The sequence below is a fragment of the Pteropus medius genome, unplaced genomic scaffold (genome assembly GCF_902729225.1).
Source record: "Pteropus medius unplaced genomic scaffold, Ma_sr-lr_union100, whole genome shotgun sequence".
NCBI classification, from domain to species: domain Eukaryota; kingdom Metazoa; phylum Chordata; class Mammalia; order Chiroptera; family Pteropodidae; genus Pteropus; species Pteropus medius.
The window spans coordinates 441,314-457,569 of NW_024353787.1; the positions used below are offsets into that span (position 1 = coordinate 441,314).

Sequence of the window (16,256 nt, forward strand, 5' to 3'; positions counted from 1 at the left end):
GGAAGGAAGTCTCCCTCTTTTTACAAAGCCACCATTACGCTGATTCCAAAACCAAACAAAGACAGTACAAATAAAACTATAGGCCAATATCCCTGATGAACATTGATGCGAAAATTCTCAACAGCAAACCAAATTCAGCAATACATTAAAAATATACACCACGATCAAGTTTGATTTATTCCTGGGATGCAAGGCTGGTTTAATATCTGCAAATCAATTAATGTGATACACCATATTAACAAATTGAAAGATTAAAATCATTTGATCATATCAACAGATGCAGAAAAAGCATTTGATAAAATCCAGCATCCATTTATGATAAAAACTCTCAGCAAAGTGGAAACAGAGGGAACATACCTCAACATAATAAAGGCCATATATGACAAACCTACGGCTAACATCATACCCAGTGGGGAAAGGCTAAAAGCACTTTCCTTAAGATCGGGAACAAGAAAAGGATGTTCACTATCACCAATTCTATTCAACATAGTATTGGAAGTCCTAGCTACAGCCATCAGGCAAGAAAGTGAAATAAAAGGCATTCAAACTGGAAAGGAGGAAGTATAACTGTCATTATTTGCAGATGACATGATACTACAGAGAACCCTAAGGATTCTATCAAAAAAAAACTGTTAGAACTGATAAATGAATTCAGTAAAGTAGCAGGATACAAAATTAATATTCAGAAGTTGGTTACATTTTTATACACCAATGATAAACTATCAGAAAGAGAAATTAAGAAAACAATCCCATTTACAATTGCATCAAAAACAATAAGATACCTAGGAATCAAATTAGCCAAGGAGGTAAAAGACCTGTTCTCAGAAAATTATAAGTCATTGAAAAAAAATTTGAAGAGGATACAAATGGAAGCATATACTGAGCTCATAGGTAGGAAGAAACAACATCGTTAAAATGGTCATACTATTCAAAGCAATCTATAGATTCGATGCAATCCCTATCAAAATACCAACGACATTTTTCAGAAAATGAGAACAAATAATAAAAAATTTTATACGGAACCATAAAAGATCTGAATAAAATGGTTCAATAAATGAAACAAATGAATGTGCGGAGTTTTTTTGAGGGGAGAGGAGAGATGAAATTCTAAGCATCTGTGACACTTTTAGAAACAGCGGAGCACAGTGCTTTCATAGAGCAGTCCCTTAATGTTGGCTGAAATTTATTTGAAGATAGAGAAACTAGTACGCAAACCCAAGGTAGGTAACAATTCAAAATTACCAGCCCATGTTTGAGAATTTAAAGCCTTACTTTCTGTGAAAACGCTAAAAATTTATGTGGAAAATGGACTAGTTTCATTTTTTTGCATGTATCTGTCCATGGCAATCTTGAGAAAGAAGAACAAAGTTGGAGATTTGAACAAGAACTTAAAAAGATAAAACTCCCTTTTATTTTCCCATCCTAAACAGCTTTTTTTCCCCAGTGATGACTGCTGTCAACAGTTAGGTGCACATTTTGGACATTTTACTATTCAGGATGAACAGAAAGGGAAATGGATTTTAGCTGCTGGCTGACTCATTCACTGTACTGAATGGCACTAAATCTGCTCTGCACCCCCAAAGGGAGAAACTCAGAGAAGCATGATGTGCTTTTCTAATGTACCTAAATTATGAAAGGTTTGCGTTAACCTGTTTTAGCTAATTAAATATACACACGAAATATAAGTTTTAACAGGATAAATGAGGTCACACTACAATTATTGTTCTGTAAATTGCTTTATAATTGATGCAGGGGTCTATCTCTTTTAGTGTACAGATCTTTATTCTCTCAGTTGCTCAGTGATACAGATGTACTAGTGTTTATTTAACCATTCCTCTATTGGACATTTAAGTTGCTGCTGATTTTGTACTACTACCAACAGTACTATGCAAACGTGCAGTGTGTCTTTGAGTATATTTTGCTGAATGAATGAATATTTCGAGCATCCAGAAGCAGAAATGTTTTGTTAATTTTGTTAAATTTAAGATGACTTTTTAAAAACTTGACATGTTTATTAGCCATCGCTTAAATTAAAAAAAAAAACTGCATAGAAAGTAAACATGTTTAAAAACTTTTTTGACAACTATGTACTTTTTACTTTTATATTCAGTTCTTTGTAGAGTTTTCATCATTATTACTCTTTGAACTATTAATTTTCCCTCATCCCTGTAACAGAGAGTTAACACTGATGGACTTTAGACACATTTTTAAAAAATAGCTGTGTCCATTTATATTCTTACAGTATATGAGTAAGAGTTTTCTCATACTCTTGCCAAAAGCAGGTATTATAAATCTTTGAGAAATTTCCATTTTTATAGTTAAAAAATACTTCATTTTAATTTGTATTTCTCTGACTACTGAGGCTTAGCATTTTTCATTATTAATAATTTGTTACATATAATATATAATTGATATAATATATAATATGCACATATACATATATGCATATAAAATTTCCTGTGACAAAATGTTTGCATTTAATCTGAAAAGTAGCTAGTAGTTAGCAAAGAGGCCCAAGGAATAAATATTCATCTGCCATGGCCAATCCACCAGGTCACCAGCTCTGAGGAGAGACCCTGAATAACCTAAAGGACAATACAACTGTTAGTCACAGAAAACTAGACAGAGCAACAGGATTTATCTAACTGTGAAACTGGACATGACCCATTGATTATTAAGACTGATGACTAAGAAGTTATTATCTAGTCAGAAAGATTTTTTGGCACTAGAAACATTGTTCACATGACCAAAAATAGTGATTATCTTATGGGGTTCACCAGGAACAAAATTACCATTAAAAAAGCACACAAACATCTGTTTTAGTTCGACATCTGAAAATTACAGAGGAACCATTAACTCAGCTTAATTTGGGGCTCATAACTTTAGTCTTCTACACTGTGTTGTGCGATTAGAAATACTGGAAGTAATTTTCACCTGTGCTGTCCAATAAAGTAGCCACTAGGTACAGGTAGCTCTGTATATTTTAACTAAAATTAAAATAAAAAACTCAGTTCCTCTGTCACACAAGCCACATTGAGAGTGCTCAATAGCTAGCTACATGTGGCTAGTGGCTACATTATTGGATAGCACAGATAGAGTCTATTTCGACATCACTGCAAAAAGTTTTATTGGACAACACTGTTTTAGAAGCAAGAATATGCTGATAGGAAAATGGATTTTAGCTGGTGGCTGACTCATTCACTGCACTGAACCAAACTGAATCTGCTCTACACCTGCAAAGGGACAAATTCAGAAAATAAGTTGAAGATGGCTGTGGTATAATTTCTAAGCATGATTTGCTTCAGATTTATCTAAACTAAGAAAGGTTTGTAATAATTTCTCTGTTTTAGCTAATTAAGAGCCATTTGAAATGTTTTTACCTTTCGCTTTTGAATTCTATAGTACTATATCTATGTATGCTGGTATTAACATCATTTGCTACGAAAGCTTTAGAACCTAAGGTTTGTAGTGAAATAATACTGCTGCTTATTTCGGGAAATGCTATGCCCTTATAAGGGAAAAAAAATCTTTTATTTCTTTTTGTGATTAGAGAAGTAAAGTGTTCACGGTAAAAAAAAAAATGATAAAAAGTTAAGTCAATTGTAATTACACTACCCAGAGATAATCAGTTAACATTTGATGAATATCTTTCTAGGCTTTTTTGCATGCATCTCTATATGTAAGTAAATTAACAGTAATAGGACCACACTATTCAATGTTATAACCTAAATGTCACTGAAACAATATATCAAATGTCTTTTTATATTATTATGTATTTATCATTTCTACTGTTTGCATAGTATCACACTCTGGATATACTGTTATTTATTATGTACGATATAGTCTTTCTTGTATTGACAATCATTTTGGATGTTTTCAGGTTATGATTATGATCATGAATATGTGCTTACACTTTAAAGTGCTTTGGATTGTTGGGTCAAAGAGTATATTATTGCTAACATAATAAAGTCAAATAGAAATTTTTCTATCTCAGGAATACAACTAAATTTTAGAAGGTTGATGCTTTTGTAAGTCTTTTTAACTGTATATAGTTATTTAAAAAGTCAAAGCTATCACTATTTAAATAATTAAAAATTTAAGAGTAAACATGATTTCTTAATGTCTCTTTGATGCAAATTTCAAATGTTTAAAGAGGAAAATAACAGTTTAGTTAAAACAGTTAAGAGCTGACTTTAGAACCATACTGATTGAATCTGAATGCCAGTTCTAGCTGTGTGACTTTGGGTCATTTAAGGTGTGTCTCAGTTTCCTCATTGTAAAATGGGGAGCAACATAATTACTTCATAGGAATTTTGTGATGAAAAAGCATAGCCTATATCTTGTAGCTATTGTGTAACATTTCCCTTTCTATAAGGGATATAATACATTTATATTTTATATGAGAGTGAAAATATTCATTCCTTTTTCTTTTCTTTGGGATGTACTTCCTCTTAGATATCCTAGGATATCAACCTTAATATAAAACCTACTGGCTGATAATCCAAGCATGTAAATTATAACTTGCCCCATTGCTCCCTCCACAAAAGCAAGCTACATGTCTTAAATAGGTCAAACACTGTTACAATGAAAATTTCTATAACACCACCACCACACTAATGTTCCATTTATTTCAAGTAATATCTAATAACATCCTGGTAATACCAAATAGTAGAAAATTTTTGGAGTTCATTTTAAGATGATAAAAATTTACAATATTTTTCATAGCAAATTACAATAAAAATGTTATGAATACTCAAATATATTACTAAAATGACTTCTGACAATGCTCAAAAACTGTCATAAATCTAGAATTTAGAAATTTAAATGTGGATTAAAAAACTAATCTAAATTCTTATAGCAAGAGCCAGATGTTTCCTCTGGTTTCATTAGATGCTGTATCTTACTGAATTATAAAATGAAACACATTCATTTTCCTTTGCGTATAAGTGAAATTTTAAAATTATTGACTTTGGTTATAACTTTTATATAATATAATCTTAATACATTTGTAAGATCAAATCAAGTTTAAGGAACTTCTCCAAAAGCTCTGAGTTTAAAAGATTAAACAACAAACTTCTGCTTAAGGAGACTCCTTTCTTATAGAAAATCCTACAGTTCTATTTTCATAGAGTTTATACACCCTTCCCCAGGTATCATGTTTTTGTTTTTTTCATTGCATTGAGGTCTAAACATGTGATTTTAAATTCCTGACATCTTAAATATATTCTTGGTAACAGATTATCACAACTCTAGGGAAAAAATAAAGCAACTTGCAAACTGAGTGATACTTTGTTCATATTTTGGCTATAGGTTTGCTTTAAGAAATAGCACGCTGTCAGAATAGAAGACTTTATCTGCCTTCTTTGTGACGGGGTTCAGAGCTAAGATGGCCGACTAAATAAACATGGGGGACTGGAATTTCCTTGGAGGCATTCTGGAGGAAGTTCACACCCACTCTACCATGATTGGAAAGATCTGGCTCACCATCTTGTTCATATTTCGAATGCTTGTTTTGGGTGTAGCAGCTGAAAATGTCTGGAATGATGAGCAGTCTGGCTTCATCTGTAATACAGAACAACCTGGCTGCAGAAATGTATGCTATGACCAGGCCTTTCCTATCTCCCTCATTAGATACTGGGTTCTACAGGTGATATTTGTGTCTTCACCATCTCTGGTCTACATGGGCCATGCTTTGTACCAACTGAGAGTTCTGGAGAAAGAGAGGCAGAGGGAGAAAGCTCAACTGAGAGGAGAACTGAAGGGGCTAGAGTTTGAAGTGTCTGGGGATCGGAGGAAATTGGAGAAAGAACTTTATCAGCTGGAGAGAAGAACACTAAATAAAGCTCCACTCAGAGGAACTTTGCTTTGCACTTATGTGATACACATTTTTGCTCGCTCTGTAGTTGAAGTTGGGTTCATGACTGGACAGTATCTTTTATATGGATTTCATTTAGAGCCTCTATTTAAATGCCATGGCCACCCATGTCCAAATATAATTGATTGTTTTGTCTCGAGACCAACAGAAAAGACAATATTTCTATTATTTATGCAATCCATAGCCACTGTTTCACTTTTTTTAAATGTTCTAGAAATTTTCCACTTAGGCTTTAAAAAGGTTAAAAGAGGGCTTTGGGGACAATATAAATTGAAGGATGAGCATAATGAATTCTACAAGTCAAAACAAAATCTTGCCAAATATCAGAGCACATCTGCAAATTCACTGAAGCAACTCTCTTCTGCACCTGATTATAATCTGCTAGTGGAAAAGCAAACACACACAGCAGTGTATCCCAGTTTAAATTTATCTGCATTTCAGGCAGATCCTGACAATCACAAAGGAAATGATGAAAAATGTATTTTGGATGAACTGGAAACTGTACTTTCCAATGAGAAGTGCACACTTAGTACTACTTGTAGTCATATTCAATCCATCGGCTCAAGTACTAATGAAGATGCTCATAAAATATTTAGAAAAGAAGTTAATGGTAACCACTTAAGAGAAAAGAAAATTGATGGCAAAGACAGCAAAAGGAACCAGAATGCTAGAGGTAATTGTTCTATTCCAGGTGTTGCTAGAGATCTGGACAACCACATGGGGCTGACATCCCAAAGAGCTTTCTCTCTGCCAGCTAACTGCATGGAAACCCCGAGGTGGCTTTGTGCTACACTGAGTCCCTCTATAGAAGATGAGAACTGGGAGTCACCTCCTAAAGGTAACCTCAAGGGCCAGTTCAGAGATGGCACAATCAGAACCCTTTCTCCTTTACAAGGGGACTTCCAACCACTTAATATTCCAGACACTCCTAATTCTTTAGGAGAGTTGTCCTTTGGATCGGAGTTTGTCAGAACCTGCAATAATCCTACCACTTGTCCTCCAAATCATTTAGTGTTGCTGACAAACAACCTCATTAGTAGGCGGGCTCCCACAGACCTTCAGATCTGAACAGCTGTTGGCTTTTAGACATTCTGCATATTATCCTATCATACAAGTAGCCTAGTGGTGGCGAAGCACAGACTGAACAGGTAAGGGCAGCTCTAAAGCCCAGCTGTTAAGACAGACAGCTGCAAACTTATTTCGTACAGAGCAAACAGCTTAAATTCTGAATTGTGAAGGTGTAGTTTTAAAATCAAAGACATAGTATTACCAAAAAAGACATAGTATTACCAATATAGAGCAAACAACTCAAATTCTGAATTGTGAAGGTGTAGTTTTAAAATCAAAGACATAGTATTACCAAATCAGGGTTACTTTTTCACGGGCTCCCTTCAGGATTTGTGAAAACTGATGTTAGAAAAATCATATGTTCAGAATTGAGGCTAAATGGATTGGAACGAGGTTTTTTTCTCGAAGCCTTGAAGATTGTTCTTAATTCCTCTTTTTAGTTACTGATCTTTTATTTCTGGACATTGGTTAAATTTTCTTTGCTCCTGGGATTTAACTTAGTCCTTATAGGCTGCAATCTGATGTGTCTTGTGCATAATCATGTTGTTATCTAGCAAATAAAATCTTAAAAAGACCTGTGGCTTTCTTTGACCAGTTTATAGCATTGTGATTCGGTGCCCAAATTGAAGTCTTGGTTCTACTACGAACTGGTCATCTAACCGCACCACTTTACTAACAGTTCCTACATCACAAGTAGAGAGTCAAGATTAAATTAAGAAACACATGTTTTAATATCGAGCCTAGCCCACAACAAGCGCTCTAAAGTGCTAGTTATTAGCACGTTACTGCTCATTCTCTAAAGGCCCACGTCAAATTGGCCACAAAACAAGGAAACTCCAAACATAAAAGCTAGAACCGAAAGATACGATTCTAAACACATTCCTCAAACCATTGGAAATCCAAGGGTCGCCCTGCGTCAGTCGTGAACACTCCTGCAGAATGAGAGGCAAGAAGTCAGCGGGTAGGTTACCAAAGCTTCCGAAGTCCCAGTTGAGAAAGGTACCCCCACAACCGGTGTCGAGAGTTCTTTCGCCTCGGCAATAGCCCTAGTGCTCCAGGGCTCCGCATGCCCCGCCTCCGGGGGCCACGCCCATCTTTGGCCCCACCTGGACATTTGTCTCAAGTTACCGAAACCGTGCCTCTCACCAAGCAACCGAATCGCGGCAGGGACCGGAAGAGGAAAGAGAGGTGCTGCTCAGCCAGCCAGATGGGCGGGCGTACGCAGCCTCCTTCGGAACGGCCCACTATGGGGCATTCAGAGCGTCCCGGTCGCCATGAAAACAGGCCACACCCCGGCCACCCCGGACCGTGGTTCCCAAGTGCGCAGGCGCGCGTGCCCTTCCGCGCATGAGCAGTGCTGCTCAGAGCCCGCCAGCCACGGTCTCCGGCGCCAGCTACGCCGCTGCCGCTGTCACTATGGCCCATTACAAAGTGAGGGGGGCGCGGCATGGCTGGGGGCGTGCGGGCGGTGGCGAGCCTCTGGTCGGCTCCAGGTGGGAGTGGGGGTGCGCGCGCAGGTTTTGGGGGCCTGAGGTAGCGAAGCAGAGGCGGGGTTTGCCGAACTCCCAGCGCCTTCTTCCTGCTCCGGCCCCCGGGTTTCGGCCACTGACCCGCCGTGTCTCCTCAGGCCGCCGACTCGAAGCGCGAGCAGTTCCGAAGGTACTTGGAGAAGTCCGGGGTGCTGGACACACTGACTAAGGGTGAGCATGGGGTAAGAGAGGGTTCCTCGTACCCTCTTCGTGCTCCTCGGGGCTGCGCCCGATGACGGGCCGTGGCGTGGGGAAGGAGCGGGTACAGGTGGGACGCGTTCGGGGTCCAGCGAGGTGGGCCTTGGGGATCCTTGGGGACCGGCGCACGCTAGGTTGCGGGACGCCGCCCGAGTCGGATAGCCTTGCTCACGGCCACCACTCTCCCGGCCGGGAGTGAAACTCTTGCAGCTGTTGCAAAGTCTCTCCAACTTCCGTTGCTTTGCCTCGAGCAGCCGCAGTGGGCATGTTTGCTAAAGACCTTGAGATCCCAGTTCCTCCCGCTTCACAGTTTCTGCGGAGTCCTCAAAATACTGTTAAGAAACATTTAATCGCGAACGAAGGGCAAGTGGGAAAAATTACCGATTTCAAAGTGCGCTATGAAGTAGCTAAGTGGACTTCATCTCCAATGTAGGCGATTCATAGTCAATTAGGCTGTGGCTTTTCAGCCCAGTTTCCAGTCCATGTCAATTCCTACGTTGTGCATATTTCATAATTAAAGAAGCTTGAGGACACATCAAAATGGTTATATTGTTTTTACTTATTAAAATGTAAATTGTTACACTGTGTCTCTTCCTCCGAGTTTCAAGATAAGGTCCTTGAAGCTGGAGGGTTCCAAGAGATAGTTGGGGTACTGCTTATTTCATCAGCTCATCAGTAATTTGAATGTCTGTTATGTATCACTCAACTCTTTGGTTGAGGCTTTCAAGGGTGTAGAAGAGTTGGCAGGGATGAGTACCCGGGTCCACATGAGAAGAACAGTAAATGCCTGGGAAATAATTTGGTAACTGCTATTTGGCCAGAAGCAAAGGTTAGGAGAAAATTCTGGGAGAACTATGAATCACAGCAGAAAATAGGACTTTAAATTCTCAAGTATGGGCTGGTAATTTTGAATTGCTACCTACCTTGGGTTCAGGTGCTAGTTTCCCTATCGCTTTGCATATAAATTTCAGCCAACATTAAGGGACTATACGAAAGTGCTGTGCTCTGTTTATGGAAGTGTCACACAGATGCTTAGAATTTCATCTCTCCTCTCCCCTCAAAAAAACTCCACAAGTTCATTTCTTTCATTTATTGAACCATTTTATTCAGGTCTCTGTTCTAGGCACTGGGGATACAACAGTGGGGGAAAAAATTCCCAGCTTTAAATGAGTTTACATCCTAGTTAGGGGACTAATAATAAATACATAATGTCAGCCAGTGGTGTTATGAATAAAAACAGTAAAGTTGGGGATAAAGAACACTGGATATGCCATTTTATATTACTCTCTTAATATTTGAACAAAGACCTGAATGAAATAGTATGTTATGTCAAGAGTTCCAGGAAGTATAAGGAGGCCAGAGTGGCTGGATGGAGTGAAAGATATAATGGTAAAGGGCAGCAAAGTGACCCTTGTGGGAAGTAACTGAAGATGAACAGCCTGTGGCCATATGTGGATATTCCTTCATGAGAGACTAGATTTCCAGTTTCCTAAGTAACATCAGACAACATACTATCTACTGATGAGATCTATTTAAAACTTGATTTTCAGCTTCAAACATAGGTACTTTACATAGATTTAATTTATAATTTTTACTAAGCTTATTTCCAAGAGGATTTGAAACTAAAAACACTGTAAGACAGGATGGCTAAAGATAAAGATGGTAAGTCATTTGGAAGAAGAGGCATTTTAGTTATTTTGAGCACTCTATATCAACCTCTAAAAATCCTGGCTGCTAAGGCAAAAAGGGGAACATCGGGTATAGAGTTTTTCTTGTCTGAGTTAAAGGAAGTATATTCCATCTATAGAAAAGCACAGGAAACTTGACATTTACATTATGTTCTGTAATTACCAACCTTGTACCACTGACAGAAATTTAAAAGTTGAAAGAAATAGGATGGGCGAAGAAGAGGAAGAAAGGATAAAGTGTATTCATGTCTTAGAAAATTAGGACTCAGTAGAGATCAATGGAGATTAATGGAAGAAACAGAAGTTTGAGTATATAATTTAAAGAAAAAGGTAATAAGTTGAAGGTACTATAACATACTGAAGGGAGGAAAGAGGATTGGGTAGTGGTATAAATATATCAATGTCTCAAAAGATAGTATATTTAGAGAGATAAAGAGTTACTATCAGAACTCAATTTAAGTTGTTAAATGTAGTTGCCCATTTGAGTTTTTCCATACTGCATATTTTATTTTGAGGAGTTATTAAAACACTTGAAAGATAAAAGGGAAGCATGTAAGTTGGTTTAAAACAGGAGTTCTTGTGGTATGGATATGCATATTTTTTTGTGTGTAGTTAAATTTGTTTTCTTGGCTTTTATCAGACTGTTCAAAGGGTTCCATGCACAAAAACTTAACCCCTGGTTTAGAGAGAGTTTTATCTGAGCAATAAATCCTAGGAGGAGTTTGTTCAATAGAAGATGAGCAAGGTAGTGCTGACGTGAGCTAGCTATAGGATATGAAACCACTGAAGTATTATATGTTAATGTTGATTTGAGCATGTTGATCACTGGTAAAGTTTTTGGTTGGAGGTCATTTAGCATGTCGTGTATGAAACTTCATTCTTGAAGGATATTTTGAATTCAGAGTTTTTCAATAATTACCATAGCCATGTTGATTCTCTCCTAAATTTTTCTCAAATTTATCTACATTGTTTCCACCCCTCTGTCACCCTAGTGCAGGTCACACTATCTTTTCAACGTGATTACCACATCAGCCTCTTAACTGCTTTTCCTGCTCTTATCCTTGTCCCACTTGTTGATTTTCCACATAGCAGTCAAGAGTGATCCAGTCACTTTCCTGCTTAAAATGTTTCTGTGTCTGTTCTTAGGATCAAAGTCCAACCAGACTTGCAGGATCCTCTCCCTAGTCTGCCCCGACCACCTTTCCAGCTTCTTCAGCCAATCACTGATAGCGAATACTCCTGCAATATTGTTCATAACTCTATCTAGCCACACTTGAATTTCAGTTCCTCAGTATGTTGCCCCCTGCCCTTCCCATTTTATCTACAACCATCATCATCATCTAGGTCTCAGGTCTTATCTCCCTTCCTTTAGGAAGCCTTCCCTGGTGCCCTAGGCTGAGTTAGGCGTTCTTCCAGTGTGCTCCCATAACCCATCATTCTATATTGTCCCTTGATACTTTTTTTTTTTTGTCTAGTTCCTTGCTTATCTTTTGCACTAGACTGTAAATTCATTGAGAAAAGGGTCCATGCCTGTCTTGTTGATCATAGTATGGACAGTCCTAGCAGTGTGCCTGGCATATAATAGGCACTTAATAGATACTGGGTTATGGACTATAACTTCAGTCATTCAAATTTAAGACTTTAATTGTTGCTTTTTCTGCTTTTTGATTTGCAGTATTGGTAGCCTTATATGAAGAACCAGAGAAACCTAATAGTGCTTTGGAGTATCCTTTTCATCTTTCAAGTCAGAAAAAGGCCTTATTTTTGGAACTCTTATTTTTTCACATAGATAATAAACCTTTATAATACTTTTGATTATTGAAAAAGTTACTTTCCTTTGAGTTTTTGGATGATGATCTCTGGGTAAATATGGGAGGTAGGGTGGGGTGACTCTGATCAGAGATATTGATGGTACACTGGGCTATTTCATTAGTTCCATTCAGCTCAAGTAAATTCTTAACTTTGATATTAGTTTTTTAAAGCATCACTTAGGAGCTGCTACCCCAGAAAATCCAGAAATAGAGCTGCTTCGCCTAGAATTGGCAGAAATGAAAGAGAAATATGAAGCTATTGTAGAAGAAAATAAAAAACTGAAAACAAAGGTAAATTTTTAAAAAGAATTCATGCTAAAAATTAATTTTACTTTTAGCGATCAAAACCTCACTAAAATGGACAGTAGGGGAGGGAGGAGGGTGAATATCAATCTCAATTAATTGTAAGGCTGAACTAATGCCGTTTAGAAAACCATAGACAAATTATAAATAGGACAAGCAAGTATGGTTAAGAAAAGGTTCTTGGGAACTTACATCAACAAAAATGAGAATATTGGTCATGCTGCTTATAAAAGTAAATGGAGATTTCTGAGAGTCTTAAGCAGTTGATTTAAGTAGGTCAGTATAGGGCCATTGTTTTGTGAATGGCACCTCTTATGAGTTGTGCAGTGCAGTCTGCATAGTCATGCGTGGTGGCCCTGTAATGGCTCTGTAAGTTTGTTTGCACTCAATTTTGTTTAGTGCTGAAGTTTTTTCTTTGTTTAAACTCCTGTGAAAATTTTCATAAACTTCAAATTAGTCAACTCTAAGTCTTTTGAGGTTTCACCACACTCTGAATCACGTAATGTATTTTTTACATTATTCTAGGCATTTCTCGTAATGTTTTATCTTCTCAACTCTGACAGCTAAATGGAGCAACTGAAATCTTAGCTTAGTGTTCTTCCAGGGAACCACAACTTAGCATAAAAGAAAACACAATATCTTAAATTACCCAGATTCCACATTGTGCAAATGCCAGTTAACTCTTGGGCACCTTTTAAGTCAAAGACATTAGCAGCTCTTCATTGACTGGCTCGCTTCATATATGTCACATAGTTCTTTTTTTCTACTTTTTAGGAGAAAGTTCAGTAAACTTTTGGTGGAGGGGAAGAAAGTACCTTATAAACCTCAGCATCTTTGGGGAGATATAGATTATTACATATAAAGTATTTCAGCAGTGTAGATATGAATTGGAATTAAATTTTAGTTTAGTAATATTAAAAGTTTATGTAAAAAGAGTCTTCATCTTCATTAGGTTTGATTGTATTAATCGTAAATTACTGAATTGTTTAGAAAGGATAGATTATTAATATAAACTTACTGATTCAATGATTAGTTAACTCGTTTTGTTACTATTAAGTTTTTTACCCAATTTAGAATAAAATTCACCTAAAATCCTCTGTCTTTGCCCTATAGCTTGCTCAGTATGAACCACCTCAGGAGGAGAAGCGTGCTGAATAGGATTCTACTCAGTTGAAAAAGACATTGAAAAATGGTTTTGTATGACTTGAATAGTTTGTATAGTATATAATCTTTTCTGAACAGATGCTATAGAACTCTTTTAATATGTTAAATTCACCTATCACACTTTAACTGTTATAAACACACAGAATCACCAATAAAAACTCAATATAACCTTCTTTGGGTCTTAAAAGCAGGAGAATCCTAAAAAAAAAAAAAATCTAAACACAGCTATCTAATTCATTACCTTAAAAGATATTCTGTATATTAGTCTGACTAGGAATAATGGTACTGGTTGTATTTTAGCAAGGAAGGTTAGCATGGGGGCTGTTCTTGGGTTAGTTCAGGATATAAGCACAGGTATAGTCATTCTTTAAAATGTTGTTTATATTCTCTATAGGCAGCTGGAGAGATCTGTGTGACATGAGATGTTTTTGCATGGGTTCCCATGAATCTTGCTCGTTTATATAATGTGGAACAAATAATTCTTCTTTGCCACCACTTTGCCTTAGATAACCGTCTGTGTGCCAGTTTGAACTCTGACACATTTTCCTTCTATGCAATCATGCCCTATCTGATGATGTTGCCTTGCTTGCTCTGTGCTTCAGTGGGTCCTACTTGTACATTGGCCTTTCTGTGTTGATTTTCAATTTGCTATAATAGCAGTTATCCTGATTGTAATTTATATGACTTTAAACAGGATTGCACTGTTTCTCTGCCTTACTTAGTTGCTTAGTTGAGCACAGCACAGAGGCAACATAAAATTCTGGGTTCATGCACAAGCTAGGATGAAAAGGGGAATGAGCCATATATCGTGGAAAATTATAGTTTGCGGGTATAATTATATAGTGCTTTTTTCCCTCAAAGTTTTTTTCTAGTCTTGAATTCATTTTATCTTCATTATCCCTGTGAAGTAGGTACGGCAAGTATGATGGGAGGTTGGGTGCTGCATTTTTAGGCCAAAGACTGATATTAATACAAATTATTTACTAACTGTAGAACCTTGGGCACATCAGTTAAACTGCTCTGAGATTCACTTTCCTCATCTATTACATGAGAATAATAATATCTGTGCTGCCTACCTCACAGGGTTGTTGTGAGGGTCAAATGGAATGTATGTGAAAGATTTGTAAATGGTAAAGCACTATATTCTTGTTTGTTAGTCCTTTTTCCTTTCTTTTGGAAGACCTACAGACAGATGTTTTGTTTTCTTGATCATTTATTTTCCTTACTGATTGATATTATTAAGTAGTAGCCTATTTCATGTATCCTATCCTGATTGTTAGAGAACTCTATTTTTTTTGGTCAAAACACACAGAAAAAAACAATCCAATGAATGCTGGTTTAACTAGCAGAAGTCTCAGCACCTGCTGGAAACTAAGTCAAATATAAGGGCATTTTAATCAGTCATGTTGGCAGGAATGTGGCAGTGGTCTGTACCTCTTTTAGTCACCAGTTTGGTTTTGGAGGGGGCCAGATACTACTGGAAGAATATTCACTTTAATTGGTTTATCTTTTGCCAATGTGAGTGTCTCTTACATGGACAGCAGTGGGTTGAGTTCTGGGTATTACAAAAATGGATGACTTGAAGTTATTCATAAGACACGTATATAAGCAATTACAATATGGGATAGGATGCGCTAAGAATCATAATAATAAAATGCAGCCCCGTGGTGGTTTTGGAAGAGAGGGATACTTGGCTTCTTTAAGCAGTTGATATGACAGTCCCTTTGTAGATACCGACAAGTAGCACTGTTCTGGCAGTGAAAACTCGTTTGCTTTTTTCCCATGGGACTAGTATTAATATTTATGTAAGTCAGGTGACTATCTCTTTTACCATCCTTTTGTACAGAATGGCAACCCATGAGTTGGATAATCACACTTTTTGCTGGAACTGACCTGCTAAACTGTTGTACCGGTCAGTGCTATTTAAGAATTCAGGGTCAGCCTGGCTTCTGGAGGTCGTCTTCAACATTTTTGTCAATGATTTGGACAAAGACAGTATACAAGAAGAGGCTTAAGGGAAGGATTCCATCCATTCAGTTCCTGCTATGCTTCAGCTAACTCATCTATAAAATGCAGATTTCATATCTTGCTTACCTCACAAGGTTGTTATAAGGACAAAATTTAATAGATGAAAAAGTACCTTGCAAATTGTAAACAACTACATATGGGTCAGATGGCAGTAATGCCAGACCTATAAATGCCACAAAGTTGGAAGGGCGGACTGGTAGACTATATTGAAACAAGCTTGAAAATGCCTAACTTGGCATACCCAAGCTTCTGGACCTAAATCAAAAAGCTGAAATGTGAAGTCATATTATTTAGATTAAAAAAATGCAGTTATACAAGTTTAGGCACTAGGATTGCTGACAAAATAGTACTTCCAGTGATTATCAGTGGGAACTACATATACTCTCTGGATATTAAAAAAAATTCCACTCTGGTAAGCATTAATAGAAATACTGTCCAGGTGTTAAACAGTTATTCTGAAGGCTGTATTGGTCAGTATTGCATTGTAGGTATCAGACATTTGATGAATATTGACAAGCTCAAATGCATATAAAGGAGAGTGGCCAATATGGAGAGGGCATTTGAAAATCAAGACTGCACTGTCCAGTATGGT

The 16,256-nt window shown here is 37.3% G+C and overlaps 2 protein-coding genes and 1 long non-coding RNA gene across 3 annotated transcripts in view; 2 read left to right on the plus strand and 1 right to left on the minus strand.

Annotated features, from left to right (window-relative positions):
- The window catches only part of LOC120593282 (uncharacterized), a 62,512-nt gene extending 54,324 nt beyond the window's left edge, over window positions 1–8,188 (minus strand). Inside the window, exon 1 of the long non-coding RNA XR_005650335.1 lies at window positions 7,914–8,188. This is a non-coding gene — a long non-coding RNA (uncharacterized LOC120593282). The remainder of the gene's footprint in view (window positions 1–7,913) is intronic.
- On the plus strand, window positions 2,458–7,321 carry GJA9 (gap junction protein alpha 9). Its single transcript, XM_039851037.1, has 2 exons — window positions 2,458–3,325; window positions 5,311–7,321. The coding sequence occupies exon 2, from the start codon at window positions 5,405–5,407 to the stop codon at window positions 6,941–6,943; it is 1,539 nt and encodes a 512-aa protein (XP_039706971.1). The 5' UTR covers window positions 2,458–3,325; window positions 5,311–5,404; the 3' UTR covers window positions 6,944–7,321.
- A 28-nt stretch (window positions 8,189–8,216) lies between the features above and the next one.
- MYCBP (MYC binding protein) lies at window positions 8,217–14,792 on the plus strand. The gene is made up of 5 exons (XM_039851041.1): window positions 8,217–8,374; window positions 8,571–8,643; window positions 12,034–12,082; window positions 12,331–12,460; window positions 13,586–14,792. The coding sequence occupies exons 1-5, from the start codon at window positions 8,291–8,293 to the stop codon at window positions 13,628–13,630; spliced, it is 381 nt and encodes a 126-aa protein (XP_039706975.1). The 5' UTR covers window positions 8,217–8,290; the 3' UTR covers window positions 13,631–14,792.
- The last annotated feature ends 1,464 nt before the right edge of the window (window positions 14,793–16,256 follow it).